The 23,669-nt window shown below is 41.1% G+C and overlaps 1 protein-coding gene across 3 annotated transcripts in view; it reads left to right on the top strand.

Moving 5' to 3' along the window:
- The window catches only part of mark4b (MAP/microtubule affinity-regulating kinase 4b), a 62,438-nt gene that overhangs the window by 22,982 nt on the left and 15,787 nt on the right, over window positions 1-23,669 (top strand). For all 3 annotated transcript variants that reach the window (XM_028572876.1, XM_028572878.1, XM_028572877.1), the window contains exons 3-15: window positions 477-674; window positions 1,463-1,516; window positions 12,942-12,990; window positions 13,073-13,138; window positions 14,726-14,796; window positions 15,352-15,408; window positions 15,580-15,816; window positions 16,714-16,833; window positions 16,918-17,017; window positions 17,633-17,742; window positions 18,106-18,301; window positions 18,425-18,645; window positions 19,339-19,442. In XM_028572876.1, the coding sequence (XP_028428677.1) occupies window positions 477-674; window positions 1,463-1,516; window positions 12,942-12,990; window positions 13,073-13,138; window positions 14,726-14,796; window positions 15,352-15,408; window positions 15,580-15,816; window positions 16,714-16,833; window positions 16,918-17,017; window positions 17,633-17,742; window positions 18,106-18,301; window positions 18,425-18,645; window positions 19,339-19,442 (1,583 nt within the window). The remainder of the gene's footprint in view (window positions 1-476; window positions 675-1,462; window positions 1,517-12,941; window positions 12,991-13,072; window positions 13,139-14,725; window positions 14,797-15,351; window positions 15,409-15,579; window positions 15,817-16,713; window positions 16,834-16,917; window positions 17,018-17,632; window positions 17,743-18,105; window positions 18,302-18,424; window positions 18,646-19,338; window positions 19,443-23,669) is intronic.

Below are 23,669 nucleotides of genomic sequence, written 5' to 3' on the forward strand. Positions count from 1 at the left end.
ATAGCTCAGTTGGTAGAGTGGGCGCCCATATATAGAGGTTTACTCCTCGACACAGCGGGCCCGGGTTCGACCCCGACCTGCGGCCCTTTGCTGCATGTCATTCCCTCCTCTCTCTTCCCTAAAATAAATAAAAAAAATAAATAAAAGATTTGTGCCGTAATGTATAATGTAATTTTTTGTTTCGAAAAAAGTATTATTTAGGAACCGGTATCTGTATCGGTACCGGTATTGACATTTTTTTAACGGTACCCAGCCCTACTTACAATTCTACTGACAACGTGTCTAGCATGTCTCAGATTTTCTAAACGAGTTGTGGAGGAATAGAAAACATGTAATTGAACGTAATAGGACATTTACAAAGGCCAGCAACCCGGGAAGCCAGCAAAAAACAGGTGGTTGACACTCTCTGTTTTTCTCTCTCTCTCTCTCTCTCTCTCTCTCTCTCTCTCTCTCTCTCTCTCTCTCTCCCTCCTCAGCATACCTCCCTGTCAAGCAGCCGCTCGGAGAAGGGTACTGGCTGGTCGAACCGCTCGCTTGGTGCCCGATGTCGTAACTCCATCGCCTTGTGCTCCGATGAGCAGCCACACATCGGAAACTACCGGCTGCTCAAGACCATCGGCAAGGGAAACTTTGCCAAGGTCAAGCTGGCACGACACATACTGACCGGCAGAGAGGTGAGTTTTAAAGCAAGGGGAAGATAGGAGTACTGCAGAAACCATTCCTCACTGCCCTAGAAGGGTCAATGAAGCCATGCATGCTGGGATTGATGAGGCTGAAGGAATGGGTAACAACCGGGGGTTTGGGAGCCAGAAAAGAACCAGGCGCTCACAGATGGAGTTTTGAGAAGGGCTTTTCTATCGAGTTCAGAGCACCTTCTGTTAGCTTCTACAGCCAGCCAAATCTGTCTAGTCCCACAGCTCAGTCAAACTCTTTGAAGAGAGACAGCCATGTTTTTCTTTTTTGTGGCTATATGCCTGTGTGTTTAAACACACTGTAGTCTTCCCGTGAACTTGACCTACATTAAGTTGAGTTAATGACTCCATCAGGCTCAGTAGAAACTTCGTCGCGTCCGCTGTCTCGATCATGTGAGAGCCGTTGTTTTCCCCCCATGTAAAGAAGAAGACGGTCATATATCGGTGGTTAATACATATAATTAGAGGTGAAACGATTTGCAAACCAAATGATTAATTGAGAAAATGATCAGCAGATGAATTGATAATAAAATGAAACATGCTGTAGTAGTTGCTTCAATGTACCATTAATAAACTTGACCAAAAAATGTAAACCTTTTGTGCTTAAATACATTCTAGTACAATAGCTCAGGAATTAATACTACCTCTCAGAAACTTTTAGTATTAGATTTTTGTTAAGATTTTTTATTTTTGTGTTTCGTTGTTGCAACAAATATGTTTTCTTTGTTAGATTGTTTTTGTTTATTTATTTTTGTATTGTTTCCCTCTAGGTTGCAATAAAGATCATCGATAAAACACAACTCAACCCAACCAGCCTACAGAAGGTAGTGTGTGTGTGTGTGTGTGTGTGTGTGTGTGTGTGTGTGTGTGTGTGTGTGTGTGTGTGTGTGTGTGTGTGTGTGTGTGTGTGTGTGTGTGTGTGTGTGTGTGTGTGTGTGTGTGTGTGTGTGTGTGTGTGTGTGTGTGTGTGTGTGTGTGTGTGTGTGATCAGTCAGTCTGGTGTCCTTAAGTGTGTTTGTTGTTTGTGTTGCATCACGGAGCAGAGTAGCCTCTTCATGTGTTGTTTTGCCTTTGGTAAAGTAGCTCTCAGATGACCCTTGCGTGCTGCAGTTGTCTGACCTTTGACCTTTTGGTTGTTATGTGAAGCACAGTGTTACTTAAGCGGTTACTGGCTGCATCATTTCAGGGAGGATGTGTTATACGTTGAGACAACAGACCTGCTTGTGCACAGGGAAAATGCCTCTTTTCAACTTGAGCTGTTGCACTGCAGCGTGTCTGTCCAGTTGTATGGGTGATTTTTGTTTCTTTTGTACAATTTTTAATATAGTTTCATACAGACGTTTCAATAAGCTGGTGAAGCTTGGAGTTCTGCTTTGTGTCAGTATGACATAACCAACATTTGTCCACACAGTCCACTGGAACTAACTAGGCTAAATACTTGTGGTAATGTACGTCACTGTATGCTTGTCTAGGGCCAAGTATTAACTACATGTGTTGCACTCGTAGCTCTTATGAGATTAGGCTCTCTCATGTCTGGACTTGGCCTGCTGCCGCTATTTGTGCGTGCATGAGAGTGATCTAATGAAACAAACTTGAGTGAGAAACAAAGCCTCAGGGCTGCATTCTGTTTTCAAGCAGTTGCGGTGTTTTCTCATCTGGATTTGTTGGTGGAATATTACTTGGAATATTGAAATATTTGTGTCTGCTGTCTAGGGCTGCTCCCTCGTAGTCGATTAGTGGACTAATCGGCCGTTTTGGTCTTAGTCAACTTAGATTTCTTTAGTCCATTAGTCATGTTTGATGCTTTTTTCATGCTGAATGACTTATTTCCAAGAAACGTACGAGCACATCTCTGGTAAACACAAGAATTAAAGTGGTGCTTTTGCATGACTCTTTGTGGAGAAACTCAGATTTACAGATCTGTCGATTAAATCAACTAATCGATTAGTCGATACAATTGAATGAGTGTTAGTCGACTAAGAATTTCTTCAATCGAGCACAGCCCTACTGCTGTCTGTAATAAATGCTTCATTAGGTGTAAGATTTCGATGCAGGTTAACTTCTAATAGTTTAGTTTACGGTAAAAAAATGTTGTTATGAATGATCATTATAAAAACAAACACAATATTGGCACCATTTTTTTTAGGGTTGCAGCAGCTAACATTTGATTAATGTGCTAATTATTTCTTTCAATTGATTAATTGTTTTGCCTATACAATGTCAGAAAATATTAAAAGTAGCTCTTCAAAATACACTGGGGTCTTCTCTTCAGATCTTGTTTTTCCAAAATCCAGATAAGTTTACAATTATACAAAACAGAGAAAAGCATAAAATACTTATACTGATACCTGCAAATGTTTAGCATTTTTGCTTGAGAACTGCCTCAAACAGTTAATAGGTTATCAAAGTATTTGCTGATTATTTTTTTTTGTCATTTAGAGATAGTTGTTACCTTGTGTGTATTTTGTGCGATGGGTTCTGTTCTCACAGTTCATACAAGTCACTCTTTGTTCAGCGGCCGCTCTGCTGACCAAACTGTGGCCTTGTCTGATCACGAGTGTTCTTTATCAACCACTTCACTGAAACAAATAATACACTCGTCATTGAGTATCATCGAGATCGATACTGCATCACAGCTAGCCTGTTGATGAATACTCAGCTGGTTAGCTAACCAGGCCACGCTGGGTTTTGACTCTATTGATAAGACAGAGTTGGGTTATTGATGGGGCCTGGCTCTGTGCCTTGGTTGATCCACCAGGACTTTATACATGTACATGCAGGATTTATCAGTCTGCTTGCTGACTGTTTACGTCACAACTAAATAAAAACAAAACCTATATAATCGCCTATGTAACTAAAGATGCCAATAAATGTAGTTTCTCATATTCTGCTGGTGAAATCCCATTTCTTTTAGTCTTGGTTTTTTTTTCTTGTGCTGTACAGTGGTTATTCACCTTTTTTTGTGTTTGCCTGCTGTTCCCAACAGCAAGATACCTACTCAATTACACCTTGAATCTGCTCTTCAAATCCTTAAGCTACGACCTTGGTTTTAACAAGGCTGGTTGTGTGTGTGTGTGTGTGTGTGTGTGTGTGTGTGTGTGTGTGTGTGTGTGTGTGTGTGTGTGTGTGTGTGTGTGTGTGTGTGTGTGTGTGTGTGTGTGTGTGTGTGTGTGTGTGTGTGTGTGTGTGTGTGTGTGTGTGTGTGTGTGTGTGTGTGTGTGTGTGTGTGTGTTCTGCAGCAGAGTGGTAGTGGTCTAGTACTGCATAGCGCAGCCAGTTGCGTCCTGTCCTGTCAGCATTATTGTAGTTCGTATAGGACACACTATGCATGCTGCCAGGTGACACTGTCTCTCTCTTTGTCTGTATCTGTCTGAACTCTCTCTCACTGTCGGTCTCTTTTTTTCCTGCTTTAACATTCTCTATAATCTACAAACAGAGTTTGAATTTCGCTTATCTATTAATTTTTCAATTTTTTCAATTCTTCGTTTAATCTATAAATTGTTAGTGAATAGTAGCTTGTCTGCCTATTTATATGGGGAGTTGATTAATTGTGTATAATTGTTTTTAATCTTTAAAATTCTGAAAGAAAGTTGTGATAGTCCCAGGTGAGATCTTTTTAATAGCTTGTTTTTTTCTTCTTCTGAACAACAGTCTAAAACGCAAAAATGTTCATATTTATTGGATATAAAACAGGGAAAGGTAGCAACATGAAATGTTTGGCAATTTTGCTTAAAATCAAGTACAGTATAAAAGCTAAAATATAGGATTTCTCCTCACTTTTAAGATGTTTTTATGAAGGTGTTGCTCGATAAATTGAAACTGAGATGAATTTGCTGATTAAATGACAGTGGCTTTAAACGACTTGATCACTCTGGATCAACGATTTACATGAGAGGCTGGCCTTTTTTAAATACTCTCTGGTGGAATGTTAGGAAATATCCGACCTGCTGTCTCCCTGCCTCTTTTTGGTTTAGTGACCATCAGCTGATGTGTCTTGTTTGTTTTTTTTTGGATGAAAACATGAAACAAGTGTAGCTTTAGCTGACACTGAAGTGTATTAGTCCAACAGTATTAAATCTTTTGTCTTTCATGGGAGATTGATTTATTTGCTTCAGTATACCTAATGAAGATGCACTTTAATTTGCATTTTAATTTTCAAAACATTAAAATTCAAAATATATGATGTATTATATGGTATTCACAGTTGGGTTGACATAGAAGCACAGTAGCTTCAGTCAACTCTAATTCTTTGCTCTCTTTCTCTTCACACTCTGTTACGCATCAGTCTATATTCTACCATCTTCTCTGTATTGTCATTTTGTACCCAATTTATCTCTCCCTCTCCCCTCCCTCTTCCACTCACTCCTCCCTTTTTATTTTCTCTTTTTCAAATCTTTATTTTGTTCTTTTTACTCTAGCTTTGTGTCCCACTTCTCTCTCCTTTCTCCTCAGGCATTGTGTTGCAGTAGTAGCTCTACTGTAATCACAGCTGTACCCTCTACTGTCCGTAGCACTACACTATGGCTCCTAAAACTATTTCAATAATGTAGGAACTGTAAGGTTTTAGTGATTTGAGTTTCTATAGAACAGCCAGTACTGCCAAAGTGCCACTGTGCAAGCTCCCTGCTTCACCCAAGTGCCAGCCTGCTCCAATGTGGACATAAAGAAACAAAACCAAAAAGTCATCCTACGATGCAAAGTGAAGTTGTGTGCAGGAGTTGTTTGATGTGTCTGGACTTGAAATTAAGTGTAAACCATGAATATGCAGGTGTAGCATCTTTATTTAATCCGGCAATCTGTTGTTGATGTATAATATAAACCATGCGATTGATCAAATCATGAAGTAGAGTCTTCGTCACAGGTTTCATCAAAAATCATCACCTAAATTTGCCTAAATTCTGATTGGTACTTGTAATAACCTTAATTAAGTGTAGGTAGAGTGGACAACCAAGTATTGTCTTTTGTTTTTGCCCACACCTACTAAAGAGCATTAGTAGCGGGCACATTTTGCAACTTGCAACTTTGAAATTGCAAAGCTGCTCACTCTGTAAATGGTTTATTCTCGTTTACGATCTGCCTTTGGGTGTTCATTGTCTTAAAAAGAGTATATAAATCCATTTGCAAAGGTGTTTATAAGCAGAGTTGGAAATCCTGAGGTCAGATTGTCCTACTCACACCTGAAAGCAGCAAAAGAGTTCCAGACATTAGAAAGTGCATGAAAACCCATTTGTTTACTTAAAATATGCTGTTGTGCTGTTTCATATCTTAAAACTTTACGGCGGTAATAGCAACATACTGTACAGGACCAAGTGTGTTTTTAATTCACTCTTCCCTGCCGTGTGTGTTGTTGGATAATCTGCCAGACTATGGAGGGCCCCATCAAAAGCCCGGTGTTACTTTGAGAACAGGAGAATTTTGTGGGCAGCCATCCAGTGTTGTGTATGTGCACACAAGTAAAGCGTATGTGTGTGCATGCGGGACAATGTTTGGGCCACCATCTAATGCAGTGAAGTGTGTTTTTGTCCCTCGCCCAGGCCCCCTCAGCCAGGAGCTGAATTCCAGACAGGCAAACAAAAGGATCGAAACGATCGGGTGGGGTGGGGGTGCTGTTATTGAGGCCTTGGCACAGGAGCAGGGACCCTGAGAAAGACAAGATATAGAGCAGAACCAAAAAGAACAGACAGAGAGTGTGTGTGTGTGTGTGTGTGTGTGTGTGTGTGTGTGTGTGTGTGTGTGTGTGTGTGTGTGTGTGTGTGTGTCTACGTGTGTGATAACAGGCGGATAGACTCACAGCCCGACACGGTCTCTGCTCCACCTTTTGTATGGCCGTGTAATGCCATTATCTGCATTGCTATTGTATGCAGCATATTGTCCCGGTGTGGGTGTCTGTGCATAATCATCTTGTTGCTGCTGTATGCATTGTTGTTATTGTGCCAGTGTGTAAAGGGAATAATTAGACAATAAAGGGACAAGAGGGCAGACAGAGCCAAAGCAGAAGGTTTTCCCACAAGCTCATCTTCAAAGCAACGATAAATAGAACGACCGAAGAAGAGCAGTATATGATGCCCTGCCCTGGTCTTTCGCTCGTGCGCTCTCTCCCTCCCTCTCTCCCTCCCGTTACTGTATCTTGTTTAGCAAACCTATTCAAACTATATTTCATTCTCCTTTATTAAAGCTGAGTCAAGGCTTCTTATGATCTGGGTCAAACAGCCGGCTGTATGAGGTCTGAATTAAACTCCAGCTTCTCTTCATTAACGATTCAGCTCCTCTCATCGACCAGTCTGGGAGCTCCAATTACTGCTGTACGTTAAAGGAATGGAGGTATTTTTTTTTGGGGGGTGTTCTTATAGTGGGCGTTTTATTGGGATAATGTAAAAGGGCAGCTCTCCCAGCAACAGGCAACAAAGGGAGAAACCAAGTCAAAAGTCTATTCAGATGTTCCCCAGCGACAATAAAAAGCGCGAAGGCGAATCCTTGAGTAATGTTGCTCATTAGAGTGCCCCAAAACGTTCGGCAGGAAACTGACCATTTGGTTCATTATGGTTTGCCTTTTTACTTGAGTGAGGCAATCAAAATGTGTTGGAAGGTGCTCATAGACTATCTGTGTTTTAGATACACATGTCTGAAATGTCTCTGGCAGAAGTAGAGAAGTAGCCTGTTTCATGATTTGGTCATAAACAACCGCGTCTCTCGCTGTTACTTGAATTTGTCTGGCGATTTCAGCATGAGCCCTTAACTGACCGAAGTTCCCAAATCTTGTCATCTCTACAGTTAGACATATTCGTTGCCGTCTTTGTGTTAATGACCCTTCTCTTTAACCCTCGATGTTAATTTCCTTCCGGTTTTGTCTGCCAGCCGCATGATAGAAACGTCATCAACGGGCGCCCGGATAGCTCAGTTGGTAGAGCGGGCGCCCGTATATGGAGGTTTACTCTTCGACGCAGCGGGCCCGGGTTCGGCTCCGACCTGCGGCCCTTTGCTGCATGTCATTCCCTCCTCTCTCTCTCCCCTCTCATGTCTTCAGCATTCCTGTCAAAAATAGGGGCCAAAAATGCCCAAAAAATAATTAAAAAAAAAGAAACGTCATCAAAATTCACACTCGCTCACTGTGAATTCTCCAGACAATGACCTGCTCTCTTCACATGGGCTCAATCGAACATTACACAGACGTTTCTCTAGGAGGCTGTCAGGGTAATGTCTGGTCCAACTGATTTGGACATTGCGTTCTGACATAGAGCTTCTCCAGGTTATGTCTAAATAAGTTCAGGGTTGCAGTACATGACCAGTTTAATCATACCAGAACACACACACACAGAAACACACACACACACACACACACATACATTAATATACACACACACACACACACACACACACACACACACACACACACACACACACACACACACACACACACACACACACACACACAGAGGGTTATTCACAAGAGGCACTCTGACGTTGGAGTAGAGAGAAGCCTGTGTGTTCATTTGTCCCTCTCGTTCTCTCGTTCTTTTCACTCTCTATCCTCCTTATTTCTCGGAGTGTCTCTGGTCTTATGATTGGCTGTGGCTGATAAGAGGAAGTGTAGACGACTGGCAGTGTTTTAGACTGTGTTGTGTGGTAGAGATGTGGCAGGGCTGGCTATTTAAATATGTCAGCTAGACAAGCATTATCAATTCCTCATTTCTCCATTTCAACATCACCATGCTCTTTATTTTCTCTCTCTCTCTCTTGTTCTGGGTTTGCGTGAGTGTACTTTAAGGAAAAATACAGCTACACAGCCTGGATAAACGGGTCAAAGGTCGACAGACTGGCAGACCAGATGAATCAAACCCACGCAGCACTACTCTCAAAGTGAGAAAGAGCAAAGAGGGGAAAAAACTCAACCGTCAGTCATTAAGTTGCTTTTGTGGTAGAAAGGCAGTGAGAGCTTTGACTTAGCAGTTGATTAATAATTCCTGGCATGGACAGGGACACAGAGAGGATGTAAACACTCAGAAGTTGATTAATTCTGCCAGTAAAGAGGGAAGAAGAAGATGAACAGAGGAAAAGTGAAGGATGCTGGAAAATAATACACCATGATCAAATATTGAAATATTGTCTGGAGCTGAGACTTAGTAGGGCTTAGTAAATATTTGTATTTTGTCCAGAAGAGTTTGAAAGCATATATTTCTTCATAGTTTTCTTTCCACTAGACTGAAGTAAGGCATGTTATGGAAGCAACATAGCCCAAAATCTAAAAATTGAGCAGTGCATGAATAAAACGATATTTTGCCTGTTGTGTCTCGCCTTCATCAATAAAAATCAACATTTTATCACATGAGGACTCCACACAGCGGCAGCTGTGTGTGTCTTTGTGTTCAGCTCTTTCCATGTGCTTGTCGTTCCATGACTTCCCACAATCCCCTGGGAAGCAGGAGATTCAGGCCCAGGGATTAATACCTGGGTTGGCATGGCAACTGTGACGCGGGGTTATTGCCATGGCAGATAACCAGGAAGAAAGGGGGGAAAACAATAAGGCAAGAGAGTGAAGTTGTTCTGTCGGATCAGTGGGCAAATGCTACATTCGGATGTGATGGGAAAAGTCAGACATTTTTTTGCTTTTTCCAAGGAATGTTTTTAATCTACAACATGTATGTAAAAGTGTAATAAGAAACCAAATTACTGCCCCACAGCACAACATAACAGCAGTATGAGCTGAGGATTGATTGGCGTGTTCAATCAATACCAGTGAATCAACGATTTCCTGGCCAGCTGCTGAGGTTTCTGCTTCTCAAGTCTCTTTTCAGCCACACTCTGTTTTGGAGGAGAGGCGTAGCCAAAATTTCTTCTTAAAGCTCAGATGAACAGCTGATGCACCATGCACTTAATTCAATTGCACGCACACTCCCAGCGGACCTGTGGGGGTGTTTTATGACCATGCAGCTTCCCATTTTAAGAGCATTGAGTAGAAAAAAAAACCTGACAGAGAATAAGAAGAATAGCAAACTAATGTTTATAACACATGACCAGACAGAGACTATTCCCTGTGGGTCTTATGTGTGAATGCTTCTCCAACACAACATTGTTCTTCTTCATATGAATTAATTTACAAATAACCGACGGGATGTCAACCCACTCCAGCTGTGCACCCCTGCCTTTTTATATGAGGAGTTAATAGAAATCAGTATATGGTTGCAACTAATGATTATTCTGTCTGTCCTATTTAAATGGCTTGTTGGTTCCGACCAACAGTCCAAAACGCAAACATTTTCAGTTTACAGTGATATAAAGCAGAGAACTTGAGCAATTAATAGATTATCGAAATTGGCAATTAATTTATAATAAAACATCTTGCACTAGTTCCTGTGTGGTAGTTGTTTGTTGCTATTTAAATGTCTTTTGAAGTAGTCTGTCTCTTATCTTGGTACAAAACGTATATTTGGCTGTACAGCATGGCCAAGTTAGTGTGTGTGTGTCTGTGTTTGTATACCAGAAATCTGTCTCAGATGATATCTGTGAAAACACGCACACACAGGCATGCACACATCGCCTCGGGCAAAAAGTGAAGTTATGTCATCGTGAAAGGGTTGTTGCTTCACTGCAAGTAAGCAAAATTCCTTGCGCATGTGGCATGAAGGGAATTCAAATTTTTGTTTCAAAAGAAGATTGATAAACAAATGATGCAGGAAGAAAAACGTATTTTCTCTGCTTCTGCTGTCTTTGACTGGTCCTACACAGCAGCTGCCATGTCTGATATGTCTATTACATTAATTAATTACATTCAGTATGAATATGCAGGGTGTATACAAGTCAGTACTTAGTCAGCCCTCCCTTAATGAGTAGGATAGACAGATATAAACATCCGTCTGTTAATCAAATATGTACCACTGTAGTCTCTACTTTCCCAGTTAGTGACCTCTTCTGCCCTTTTTTGCTAATCTTTTTTGTACTTTTTTAAATATTTAACAAAATAACATTCTGTCGTGATCTTTGTGTATTTTTTTAAAATATAATGTTTTTGTTTTTTGTTTTGTTTTCTGTCTGTAATTGTTCGGTGTTATATATTGTAATTTCTTTCTGCTTTACTCAGTCATTTATATTTTTCGTGTGTGTAAAGCACTTTGTAACTGTTTTAAAAAGTGCTACGTAAACACAACTTTACTTACTTAGCTTCAACTAAATACCTACTCAGTCACTGACACTGCAAGCGAGTGTCAGGCTATATAATGTCTCCCTCTGTCTTAAATGTGACTTCAACTTGCTTCACACATGGCAGCTCTTTTATCTAAAGCGTGGTGCATTCAGGAATGTAGTCAAATGCAAATGCACAAAAATGCATTAAAAGCCAGTTAACCCACATTTGTGTTGGTCTTTTTAGACCAACAAAAATCTTTGTATTTGTTTATTGTCAGTTTGCCCAATGACCACTGATTTAAGGTCCTTGATTGGTTGTAGTGATTCCCCAATAGTATACAAATAAGAAAGTGTAACCATGAGAACTTGAAAGAATGGGGATTGTGTCTGGTTTTATTTTATAATAACAGACATAGAGAGTGAACTGGGGGGGGGGGCTGTGTTTCCTAGGGCAGCAGAGTGCCGGCTACAAAAATGAAGGCATCAGTGCATTCCTGCTTTTGAATTTTCTCTCCTCTTTGTCTTTTTCTGTGCTCTCACATTTTTCACTTGTGTTAAACCAGGCAGGTTTGCTGGGAGGTTTACAGAGCAATAAGTAACACTTCCAATCCAAAACAAAATGCTAATACACATCAGTTTTACTTCTTGCTGTGTACCATTTTGCCCCTCCCGCTTTCATTCATATGGTTTTCTTGGCTTTTCCTCTCTCTACGCCCCTCATCTCCTGTGCATTGTTAATCTGCCTCATTTTCTATTTCAGTTTGAGTTTCCTGCAGATACAGAAATAGTCCTGACACACTCTGCTCTGCAACACACACACACACACACACACACACACACACGCGCACACACACACACACACTCACACTTTGTTTTTTGTTATGTCTCCACATACACACTCGTTCCCCTTCAGGGTCCGTATGTCTCACTTTGACACTAATAACCAAACCAGTACAACTAATGATGGATGAATGGCTACATTGCATTTGTTTAACACTTTACATATACTGTATGCAGTACAGAGGTGTACAGTTAGTTGGCAAAATCCCAAAACCTTAAAACATATATGTCAGCTTTAAAACCAATTTTAAGGGTCTTCAAACTGACTTGATGTTCCACCTGGTATTTCCTGTAATATCTCTGATTTGTAATCATTTCTGTGGTGAAATGATGGTGGTTTTTTTACTTACTATTTCCATCTGGTATTAAAAACATATTCTAACCAGTCATCAGCGTGGTGCACTGTGAGGATTCTAGCATGGCGCTTTCCCTCTGTAATCTTTTAAAGTTCACAGTCGAAGGCATTACTGTAATTAGACAGAGAGAGAGAGAGAGACGGCATCAGAGTGGCAGGATGAGGCAGCAGTCTGGAGCTCAGTGATGGATAAGGGGCGGGGGCAGAGGGGAGAGCACACCCAGTGGAGGGGGCCCCGCTGTCAGCCTAGCCCCAGTGAGACACTCCCTTGGGTGGCCCAGGTCTAGAGGTGGTCGGAAAGATGAGGGAGGGGAACAGTGGCTCTATACACCAGCTGTGGATTGTATGAATTAGCTGAAGAACAATTCATTCAATGAATAAATGAGGAATAATTCAAATTCCGACCTCCCTTTCCAAATAGAAATCGTTATAAAAATAATAATAGTAATAAAACAACCGTATTTACACAATAAACAATCTTATATAAACAGACCGTATATAAACACAGATATACAGATGAGTAAGGTGCGAATGAATAGAGATGACATATTGCACAGTTGGAGGTGACAGAGTAATAAATGGATAAATGTGCATAGTGCAGGATATTGTCCAGTGATGGCTCATATTGCAGAAGCCGCTAGCAGGGCTACATTATGATGTTGCATTATAGAGTCTGACTGCTGCTGGAATGAATGACGCTGAATGAATAAACTGAAGTTATTTACACGTCCCGAAAATAACACAGGCAACTTTTCAATTCAAGCCATGCAGCAGTTTAAATTACCGTTATCCTTTTACTATTATGATCATTTTGTCTTTTGTAACTTAAAATATATTTAAGCAAGCATGTGAACGTAGAGCTTTGTGTAATCTTCTCATTGAGACATTACACAAAAAAATGGTGTCTGACGGTTCACTTTCTCTCTTTTTCCCAGCTGTTTCGAGAGGTACGCATCATGAAAACTCTCAACCATCCCAACATAGGTGAGTTGCACTCCAGATAATTATCTTGTGTGTGTTTCCATGCTGGCCTTTGTGTTAACGCCTCGTCTTTTGTGTGTTACAGTGAAGCTGTTTGAGGTGATTGAAACTGAGAAGACTCTTTACCTAATTATGGAGTACGCAAGCGGAGGTGAGTGACATCCCCACCACCACCATCATGGCCAACTATTGAATGGTGCCAATTAAATTGATTTCTTTGACTGAGCTATACAGTACAGCCGATGAACTCATTAATTTAGGGTATAAGAGATTTAGTCCATTCCCTTTTCCCTCCATTTTCATTATTGAGATGCCGTGTCTCTCCCTGTGAAAAAGGCAAATCACTTTTCTTTACTTCTCTACGGTTTTCTCTACTTCCCCTTTTGTTGTGCTCCTCTATTCATCTTGCTCTTTAACATTGTTCAACTGTTTCCCATGTACTTTTCTATTTTTGCAGGTTTTTGTTGTTTCTTTCCTTTCTTCTTGTGATCTTTTAATCTCTCTCCGCTGCTCTTTCTGGATGTTGTGTGATCTCTTACTTCCAGTACCTAATAAGGAGGCAGCAGCTCACCAGCTGACCATGCTGCTCTGTTCAACTCAATTGAAGCCCGTATTTTTACATTTTTAGGTCAAATGGTTGGCTGGAGTGCGCGCGCACACACACACACGCACGCACGCACGCACACACACACACACACACACACACACACACACACACACACACACACACACACACACACACAAAATATATATGGAGACCTGCACACAAAAATAATTGAAACATTTGAGTTTCTGGAATATGAATGCAATACCGCAATACCAGGTTTGGAAATATCAGGATTGTTTTTCAATGTGTCATGTCTTAAAAATGTAACACAAGGTGTTACCACTTAAACATACCCATATGCCCTTACTCATTTCACATTTAAGCCGCCTACACATGATCCGCCGTAAAACTGCGCTGTGCTAGCTGTTCCATTGTTTTCCTATGCGAGGAGCGGTGGAGACAACTCGAAGGAAGCGCCGTCTTTGGTGCGGCCGATCGGAATTGCCACTTAGCGCTCAAGATACAAATTATTTCAACTTTGACATCATTGCCGCTGACCTTACAAGGCGCAACAATGAAAGGACGTAGCCAGAAGCTATGATGACGTGCACTGTACCTGCAAACCGCGCATTGTGTCTGAAGTGCCTGCACTATGCTCTGTGCCCTACCTTTTTTTTCATGTGTAGGCGGATTCATCCCAGGTTTCAACCCTTTGCGGTATTGCTACATTTGCTCCTGTAATGCTCTAAAACATATTTGTGCAAGTTTGGCGCAGACCAGACTCTAAACTCATAGAGCGAGACCAGAGATTTTATAACACTTACTATAACACACATCAACACATACTGAGGGAATAAACATTCTAAATTTGCATATATATATATATATATATATATATATATATATATATATATATATATATATATATATATATATATATATATATATATATATATATATATATTTTGTAAGTGTTGTATGAGCTTGAGGGAGTTAGAATTGGCTGGGAAGTGGGCAGGGGTGTCGCAGCAAAGATACAGTGCTGAGCATTGATGTATGCAAAAAAGAATGAGAACCAAAACTGTTAATAAGGATAACCTAGTTGCTGGTGACAGTTCTACGTGACTATTAAGCAACTTCTATGCTTGCCTGAACTACAGTCATGCTCTCTTTTTTTTTTTTCCCCTCCAGGCGAAGTGTTTGACTACCTCGTGGCTCATGGCAGAATGAAGGAGAAAGAGGCCAGAGCCAAGTTCAGACAGGTCAGTTAAGCGTCATACCTTGTCTGTCTGTTTGTTTGTCCCCTACACAAATAATAGCTGCAGTTATGTCCCTGGTCAGATGTTGACATATGACAGCCTGCTATTCCTTGCAGTTGGAAAACTGAGCATAATAAAAAAAGTCTGGACTGATTAAGAAGAGAGGAAGACGACATACTGTATTAATTAATCTTGTCAACGTTACAAGAGCTGAAATCTGAGCTACTTCAGAGTCAGAGTTGATGTGACTTATCGTTTATAGTCCTTGCTTTGCTTGTAACTGGGCAGTGTAAACTTGAAGCTGACCAATGCAGAAATGAAGAAATGCAATACATTTTTCCGCTGTGGTTCAGTCCAAATAAAACAAACCGTAGGTGTGAATCGCACAGAAAGAAAGTCCGTCATCTGCTTTTTGTTGGTGATGTTGAGTTATGTTGTTGGTCAAGGAGGGCGTGTGAATGTGTGACTGGAGCTCCTGGTTTAGCTTCCATTTACATCTTAAGTACAAACCTGGAGTGCAATTATCGTCATATTATTGTCTTCTTTTTCTCTCCTCAGATTGTCTCAGCGGTGCACTACTGTCATCTGAAGAACATTGTTCACAGAGACTTGAAGGTGATTACACAATGTTACAAGAAAGAAATTAAACGGGTTTAAGAACCTTCTTCAGATAACCAGATATCTGTCACCCGAGTCTCTGTCTCAATCATTTTAACACATTAAACAGACTGTATGCCCTCAGCTTTTCAGTAACAATACTTTCACTGTCTATGTTGTTTTGTGCAGGCGGAGAACCTGCTACTAGACGCCGACTCCAACATCAAAATAGCAGACTTTGGCTTCAGTAACGAGTTCACTGCGGGCAGTAAGCTGGACACATTCTGTGGCTCCCCGCCCTATGCCGCCCCAGAGCTCTTCCAGGGGAAGAAGTACGACGGTCCAGAGGTGGACATCTGGAGCCTGGGTGTCATCTTGTACACACTGGTCAGTGGGTCCTTGCCCTTTGACGGACAGAACCTAAAGGTGGGTGACGTGGAGGCTGTTTTGGTCCAGTATTAATGTCATTTGAGGAGACAGAAAGCTGGCGTACTCCAGTTAGAACATGGGGTGCATTGCACAAGAACTATGTGTGTGCTATGTTGTTTTTCTTCACTTATTATTAGTATTATGTAGAAGAAAAATAATGTACCATAGAGACATTATTATAAGTTCATTTTTAGATACAATCACCTGTCACTGCACTTTGCTTTTGAAGGCCAGAACACTCGGCGGTGTAAAATAACAGATAAAAGTAGTTATTATAGATAGCAAGTGCTTCCACATTTGAAAACAATGAAATTGCTGTTAGTCATATTGAACTTCACAGTAATAATAGCATGATATGAAATTAGAAAAAAAAATGTCAGTGTCCTTATTGAATGTGTTTAAAGGGACTTGTGGAGTTTTCTTGTAAACAAAGAAAAGTCATACATGCATTTATAATGCATTCCAAGATGTTTGTACCCTTCAGGCCTAACAAATGTGATGAATGTACAGTATTTCTTTCCTCAGAAAACATTTGCAAAGCCGATTTTTAAATCCTGCATTGTTAACATCAATGTTCACTAGCCTTCAGTCTTCTTCTTCACTGCCTTTGTTGGCACATTGCAGCATATCTTCGCACATTGCCACCACCTGTCAGTCACTGGAAACCATTGGCAGGAACGTGTGCACGTACCCTAGAAAAACTAAACGGGGCCCACTCGTAGAAAAACAGCTCCACTAGAGGTCAAAAGTGAACATTTTAATCACATGCACGTGCATTACAATATCACATAACAAAATAAACCGTATTTAAATATTGCCTAGTCCCGATCTTTTATAGATTCAATGTCCCTGTTGCGGAAATTGATTGTGTTTATCAATATGTTTTGCGTTCAGGAGCTGCGGGAGCGTGTCCTGAGGGGGAAATATCGTGTGCCCTTCTACATGTCTACAGACTGCGAGGGAATCCTGCGCCGCTTCCTGGTCCTCAACCCTGCCAAGCGCTGCTCGCTGGACGTGAGGAGGAAACATACATACAGCAAGTTCAGATTGACCACATTAGTGTCTAAATATTGAGCTCTCCCTCTTTTTCCTCACCAGCAAATAATGAAAGATAAGTGGATAAATATCGGCTATGATGGCAAGGATCTGAAGCCCCACACAGAGCCTGTGGAGGACTTAAACAATGCCAGCCGCATTGGTGAGAAACACATTCATTTATTTGCCTAATTGTTGATCACACAATTGCCTGGTGTTGAGTTGGATCGCGTGGCTGGTTACTGTAACAGTAAACAAAAATATTCATTGAGGGTAAGCTAGGAACATCTGGCGGAGGCCCCTGTCCACAGAGTCTTCAACTGCCATCTCTGGAGGGTTGTTTATTTTTTATTTTTTCTTTTTTTTTGGAATCTGATTGGGTCATGTTCAAAGCCTCCAGTACAGAAGTGTATATCTGTAGTTGTGGCTGCAAAGTCATCAGTGCCTGTAATGATGACGTGTGGTTGGTTAAAGAAGTTCTGGTGCACTTGTTCAACCTCCCAGGGAAAGCTTATGCTAGAGATCTCTTATTGCATCAGTCAAAGCTTCCTCTACAGGAATGTCCTATGGGACGTCACCATTTAGAATCCTAAAAGCTTAAGATGACCTAAATAGTGCTCCAGACATTTTCTACTAGCACTGAAGGTTCACATCAAGCAGAGCACATAATAATAATTGTACAGGTCAACCTGCATTATTCCTGTGTAGCTTGTCACTTGCTATTGGAACTTTAATTTCAATGTTTGTAATTTCATTTTGTTCATTTGTCTCGTCCCAGATGTGATGGTTGGGATGGGCTTCACCAGAGATGAGATCAGAGATTCACTGTCTAGTCAGAAGTACAATGAGGTCACCGCCACATACCTGCTGCTGGGACGCAAGAATGAGGTGAGTGTATCAACTGTTTGTTTTTTTGCAGCTTTCTTTGTATTTAGGTGGAATATGAGGTAATGGTTTATGCATTTGTTTGACCGTGTACGTCATAACTTTTGCCAGATAAGCTCATATACTACATAAAATATCACAAAATAAGGAAATACCACAGAATGGGAATCAGATTTAGGATGGAGAGGGTGTCATCAACAGTTCATATTGCAAATTTTGGGATTTCATTGTACTAGCCTAACATGGTCTTGTTTATAGCCCTGGGTTGAATAGAAGATAAATTGTAAGTAGTGTAATCAATGTCTGTCTCCAGCCGTTTGTAGTGTACATTTTTCTTTTTTTTTTCTGTGTCTGTGTGTCTCTCAGACGGACGGCACGGAGTCTCGGTCAGCTAGCAGTCTGAGTCTAGCTCGAGTCCGACCCGGCACCATCACCAACGGAACCAGCAAACACCCCACATCATCCTCCTCCTCCTCCTCCGCTGCAACTTCTTCTTCCTCTGGCCACAAGGCGCAGCGCAGCGCCTCCACTTACCACCGCCAGAGACGACACTCTGACTTCTGTAAGGCAAAATGGCGAGATCATTGACGTTTTGTGATAAGTTCGAGTTGGTTTAATACATTCTCAAATGTTGAAAGGGCTACAGAAATCTACCTCACTGAGAACTTGGTATCTTATCTCTCAGGTGGTCCAGCGGTTCCAGGGTCGACGAACCCTAAGCGGAGTCCCAGTGGTGTAGGCGAAGGTGCAGCCCTGAAGGAGGAGCGGCTGTCAAGCCGCAAGCCGAGCACCAGTACCGTTGGCTCTCGTAGCATCCCTACCCCCTCCAGTCCCATGGTTAGCTCTGCTCATAACCCAAATAAGGCAGAGATACCTGACCGGCGCAAGGAAGTTACCGCAACCACAGTAAGGCTAAAATGATATTTTGTGTGTGTGATGAATCATCCAGATTCAGACATCTGTCACCTTTAATCCGTTATCAATAGAACAGGTACAGATGGCAGAATCCTCGATCTAATCCTAATCCCATTTACTCAGATTAGACTACACTGACAAGGATATTATAGGGACTGCAACGTCCTTCACAAATTAGAGAAGAGTTTAACTGTAAAACACTTGCAAACATAGATGAATAACAAACTGTAGATTCACGCAGCAGGGACAATATGGAGAATATTGAACTGTTGTGTAATAAGCTAATGAGTGGGTCAGTCTAGGGAATTGAAAGAGTTGAAGACAGCAGCCAGATTAACCTGAGATTAACTCTTTAATGTTCTGTATGGGAGCTACAGGCAGAACACATGACTGTCTGAGGTCAAACAATCAAGAGAAGTCTTTACTTTTTTAACTCTATAAAAGCCTTTTTTTAATTTAGGGCTTTTCAATCAGAATCACTTTATTCGCCAAATGCATCAGCAGACACGCAGGAATTTGACATGGCAATCCGTAACAGTACAAATATTGTGACGTAAATTATCAGACATAATAAATGTTCTTTCATTGTGTTGTAAACTCCTTTCGCCCGCCACATCAGATTAAAACAGACAATTGACAAGATCATACATTCATATGATTTTGGATTTCTGATTCTTTCTCCAGAATAACGTCCCTGCCAGTGCCATGACTCGAAGAAACACATATGTGTGTACAGACCGATCCAGCACTGATAGACACACACTGCTGCAAAATGGCAAGGAAAACAGGTGAGAGGAGCTGTATACTGTATGTACTGTAAAAGATGAGCAAAGTGCCCTCACCGCTACAAGTGTGGACATTTTGGTGATTCTTCTTCTTTTTTGATAGAACTCTTTTTTTTTTTTTTTTTCTCAAATGCAACATGAGGTAGAGCTGGGCGATATGGAGAAAATCTAAGATCACAATATTTTTGACCAAATACATTAATGTCGATGTTGCGGCGATATTGTAGGGTTGACTATTGGTGCTTTCACAAAATGTTGACACGATGAGAGTTTTGATTAATAATCACCAATAATGTTTATACAATGACTAAGTGGGAACAGGCAAATAATAAAACCGCTAGTAAGCCTGGTAAGTTCAGAAAATTACATAACTTTACTGTAATGCAGCCTTTTAAAACCAGGAAAAGACAACGCTCATATGTTGATGTCGATATAATATCGGTATATTGCCCAGCCCTAACAAAAGACAGCGGTTTTTCTTGCTTTATTTGTAGAATTTGAAGATCACAGCCAGTGGTCATGAAGCACATATAAACACATATATAAGCAAATCAAAAGTGATACTGAAGGTTTCAGCATCACCACAAGTATATAGCGCCAGTTCAAACAGCCAAGAGCAAACAGGGGGTCGGTTTTGACTTTGTGCCAGCTCTAAATGTAACCTTATCTTGTATCCAAACTCCCTAAAGGACCTCCAAGAGTTGAGACTAGGTTTAGGATTTAGGTTTGGGTTAGGAAAAAGATTGTGTCAACGTGAATTGCCCTGTTGCATCATATTTAACCCAATCTAGGAAACGCATACATATTCATAATAAATACAGTGTGAAGGAATGTTGTAAAGATGTGTTCCACTGGTACAGTACAGCTCGTCTCTTTCTGCACAGAGCTTAGAGAGTGTTTGGTCCAGAGTGTTTGTCTCACATACATTTTGTCTCTTCAAGAGAGGATAAAGGGGTGTGTGTGTGTGTGTGGGAGAGCATTTTGGGTCCATTCAGAGATTAGGAAAAACTGTTGGTCATGATGTGAAGAGCAGCTGGCTTTCTCACTCGTTACATTTCCTTTCCGTGGTATTCATGCTTCTTGAAAAGTCTGGCAAAAAGTCTTATATTACCTCAGTTTAAGGCTATACAAGTATTACAAATCTTAAATGCACTTGTAATCATAAAACACAATTCTTTACACACATGCAAATGTTTGTGGTCCAAAAAGTAAACAAAACTAAAGCCATGTAACCAAATGCATATATATCTCAGATCCTGCCTTCCATTATTTAGGGGCATATTAAAGAGGCATGTTTAACCAGAAATACAGTATATAATACTGGCTTTTGTATCTGTGGTAGTACAGTAAACCTTAATTCACTTGGTATACTGTGAACATTTTTTAACAAATGTAACATAAATTTGCCTCAAAAGGTTGGTAATATTCTATACTCTATACTATTTATTGCCAGCAAATCCAATAAAAAGACCAAAAAACAAGGGTTCATCCTACTAACCGGTATTGTACTGTATGTGTATCCAGTGACAGATGGTTGTCTGCTTGGCAGTGTCCGAGCATGGCATCCACATTCTCTCTTCTCTCCCTCTCCCTGTCTCCCTATGGTCACTCTCTCACTTTCATTCTGGCTGACCGGTTTCTCATCCCACTTTCTCTTTATCACTCTCTGAGGAAGAGCCAGAAGGTTCCTGTCTGTCGTCTGACCTCAAGTAGAAAACGTTCCTGCTACAGATGGGTTGGTGTGGGGGGGGGGGCTCTGGGCAGGTCAGGCAGAGGGTGTTTCAAATTATCAAATGGATGAGAGACAGTTGAAGAGTTTTCAAGAATTCATTGAAAGCAGCAAAGAGAAACAGGACTGAGTCATGTGTGAATGTACAAATATGTATTTTTTTAAACTTTGTGTTAAAGCTGCACAAAGACATAGAACATTGTTGAACATGAGTCAATACACTGCACAAACATGGTCATGTTGACCAACCATGATGCCTGGTTAGATACCAAAGAAAGCTCAAACAGTGTTCTCGACGGAGCGCTGACTCACTGGAGTTTTAGAGACCGTTTGTGTTTCGCCCCCTCCGTTTTGATTTGACCTCACACCCAACACTATTACATTCAGGCATTACACAGAGTCACCTTTGCCGCTCCATTTTGTGATTTAACAGGTGGTGGTGAGGGACAGGTCAAAAGAAGAAAGGGTGAGAAAAAGAGAGGGGAGAAGAAGAAGGGGAATTGAGCAGGAGAGAGCAGCAGGGTGAAGTGAGGACTGGCATTGTGCCAACGTAACCCTCCATTTGCCTCAGAGGCCTTGTCGATGTGATGCCATGCCAGAGTGGATGATGGGACAAACACGTGCATCGACACAAACACGCAGTCACATTTAGTTAAAGGTACACAAGAGGCACAAAAAACATTATGTACACAACAGCGTGTGTCTGACTGTAGTTAATCATATTTGTTTGTATAAAACATACAGGTGTATCAAACACACGTTGCAGTGTATACTCTTATTACACACACACAGACACTAATCTATGATAACACTAGAAGATAAATGACATCATGCCAAGACATACTGTTGTTGCAAGTAAGATAACACATTGTAAAGCACAGTTTGATGTAGACAAACATACACAGTCCTGATGTCCAAGGGCCAAATATCCTGCTGAGGTACTTTTACTAAACTAACTGAAGTTTACTTTTTATGTAAATACTGTTGAACTCTGAAATTCATGTAATTTAATTAACATGGGCGTGCTGGTCTTACAGGGAGGTGTATTCAGGTGAATTCATGGCGTGTTGCTATCTTGAGGCAGCGGGAAGTGATCGCGCCATTGACCAACAAAAACCTGCCAATAACGCAGCATTTCATTGTTATTTTAACAGCAAATTTGTAAAATGCGCCTAGGCTTATGCACAAAACGCGCAAACTATGGTTGTTACACACACAGGGAAGCACAGCAGCACACACACATGCAAAATATTACAAATAAAAATATCACGGTGCAAATCCTCCATCATAACAGCAATGCACCAAGGTCCAAACGCGCCTGGCTTTTAAAGGGATTAGGAGATGATCTCTGATTGGTTTATTGCATGTTACGCCCAAAACACCTATGAATTACTAAAGAGACACTAAGTACAACCCTTGTGAACCATGCGTCCGGCTCACGGACCCTTTTTTCCGCCGTCAAACTAGCAAAAGTGGATTTGGACACGTCCTAAACACACCTGCACCAGGCGCTTCACGCCGTGCGCTTGGATCGTTAAATCTAAAAGTGTCATTCCTGATGATCGTCTCAACCCTCTTTACTGTCCTGTAAATGATTTATACTCATAACCTTTATAAGCATCGTGCTGCAACAGAAAAGGAAAATAATAACTGTATAAATTTAAAACGGAAATCTCAGGTGTTGACTGTTAAAGGGAGTCTGCTTTTATTCCCCACTTTTGCACCAACTCTACCTCTCTAAATCCTTGTCTCCACTCACCATTTTTTCACTCTTCATCTCTCAAGCCTCTCCACCCTTCTCTTCTCTTTTCCTCTCCTCCCTCCATCCCTGGTGTGCCCCCCCCCCTCCATCCCTGGTGTTAGCTGCAGTAGGCATATAGTTCACATTGATGTTAAACGATTTTGCTCTGCAACGGCTGCGCTTCAACGTAATTCGTTTAATGGTTCTGCCCCACTTGAACCTTGTGTGCCAGTGTTATCTAGAGCGTTATGTAAAGCAGCCTCAGGCCACCAGCCAGTCAGAGGTGTGTGTGTGTGTGTGTGTGTGTGTGTGTGTGTGTGTGTGTGTGTGTGTGTGTGTGTGTGTGTGTGTGTGTGTGTGTGTGTGTGTGTGTGTGTGTGTGTGTGTGTGTGTGTGTGTGTGTGTGTGTGTGTGTGTGTGTGTGTGTGTGTGTGTGTGTGTGTGTGTGTGTGTGTGTGTGTGTGTGTGTGTGTGTGTGTGTCAAAGTGTAAGGCTAAGGGAATTGAGAGCATTTTGGGTCCATTCAGAGATTAGGAAAAACTGTTGGTCATGATGTGAAGAGCAGCTGGCTTTCTCACTCTTGTTACATTTCCTTTCCGTGGTATTCATGCTTCTTGAAAAGTCTGGCAAAAAGTCTTATATTACCTCAGTTTAAGGCTATACAAGTATTACAAATCTTAAATGCACTTGTAATCATAAAACACAATTCTTTACACACATGCAAATGTTTGTGGTCCAAAAAGTAAACAAAACTAAAGCC

Source organism: Perca flavescens, chromosome 3 (assembly GCF_004354835.1).
Source record: "Perca flavescens isolate YP-PL-M2 chromosome 3, PFLA_1.0, whole genome shotgun sequence".
Classification (NCBI taxonomy): domain Eukaryota; kingdom Metazoa; phylum Chordata; class Actinopteri; order Perciformes; family Percidae; genus Perca; species Perca flavescens.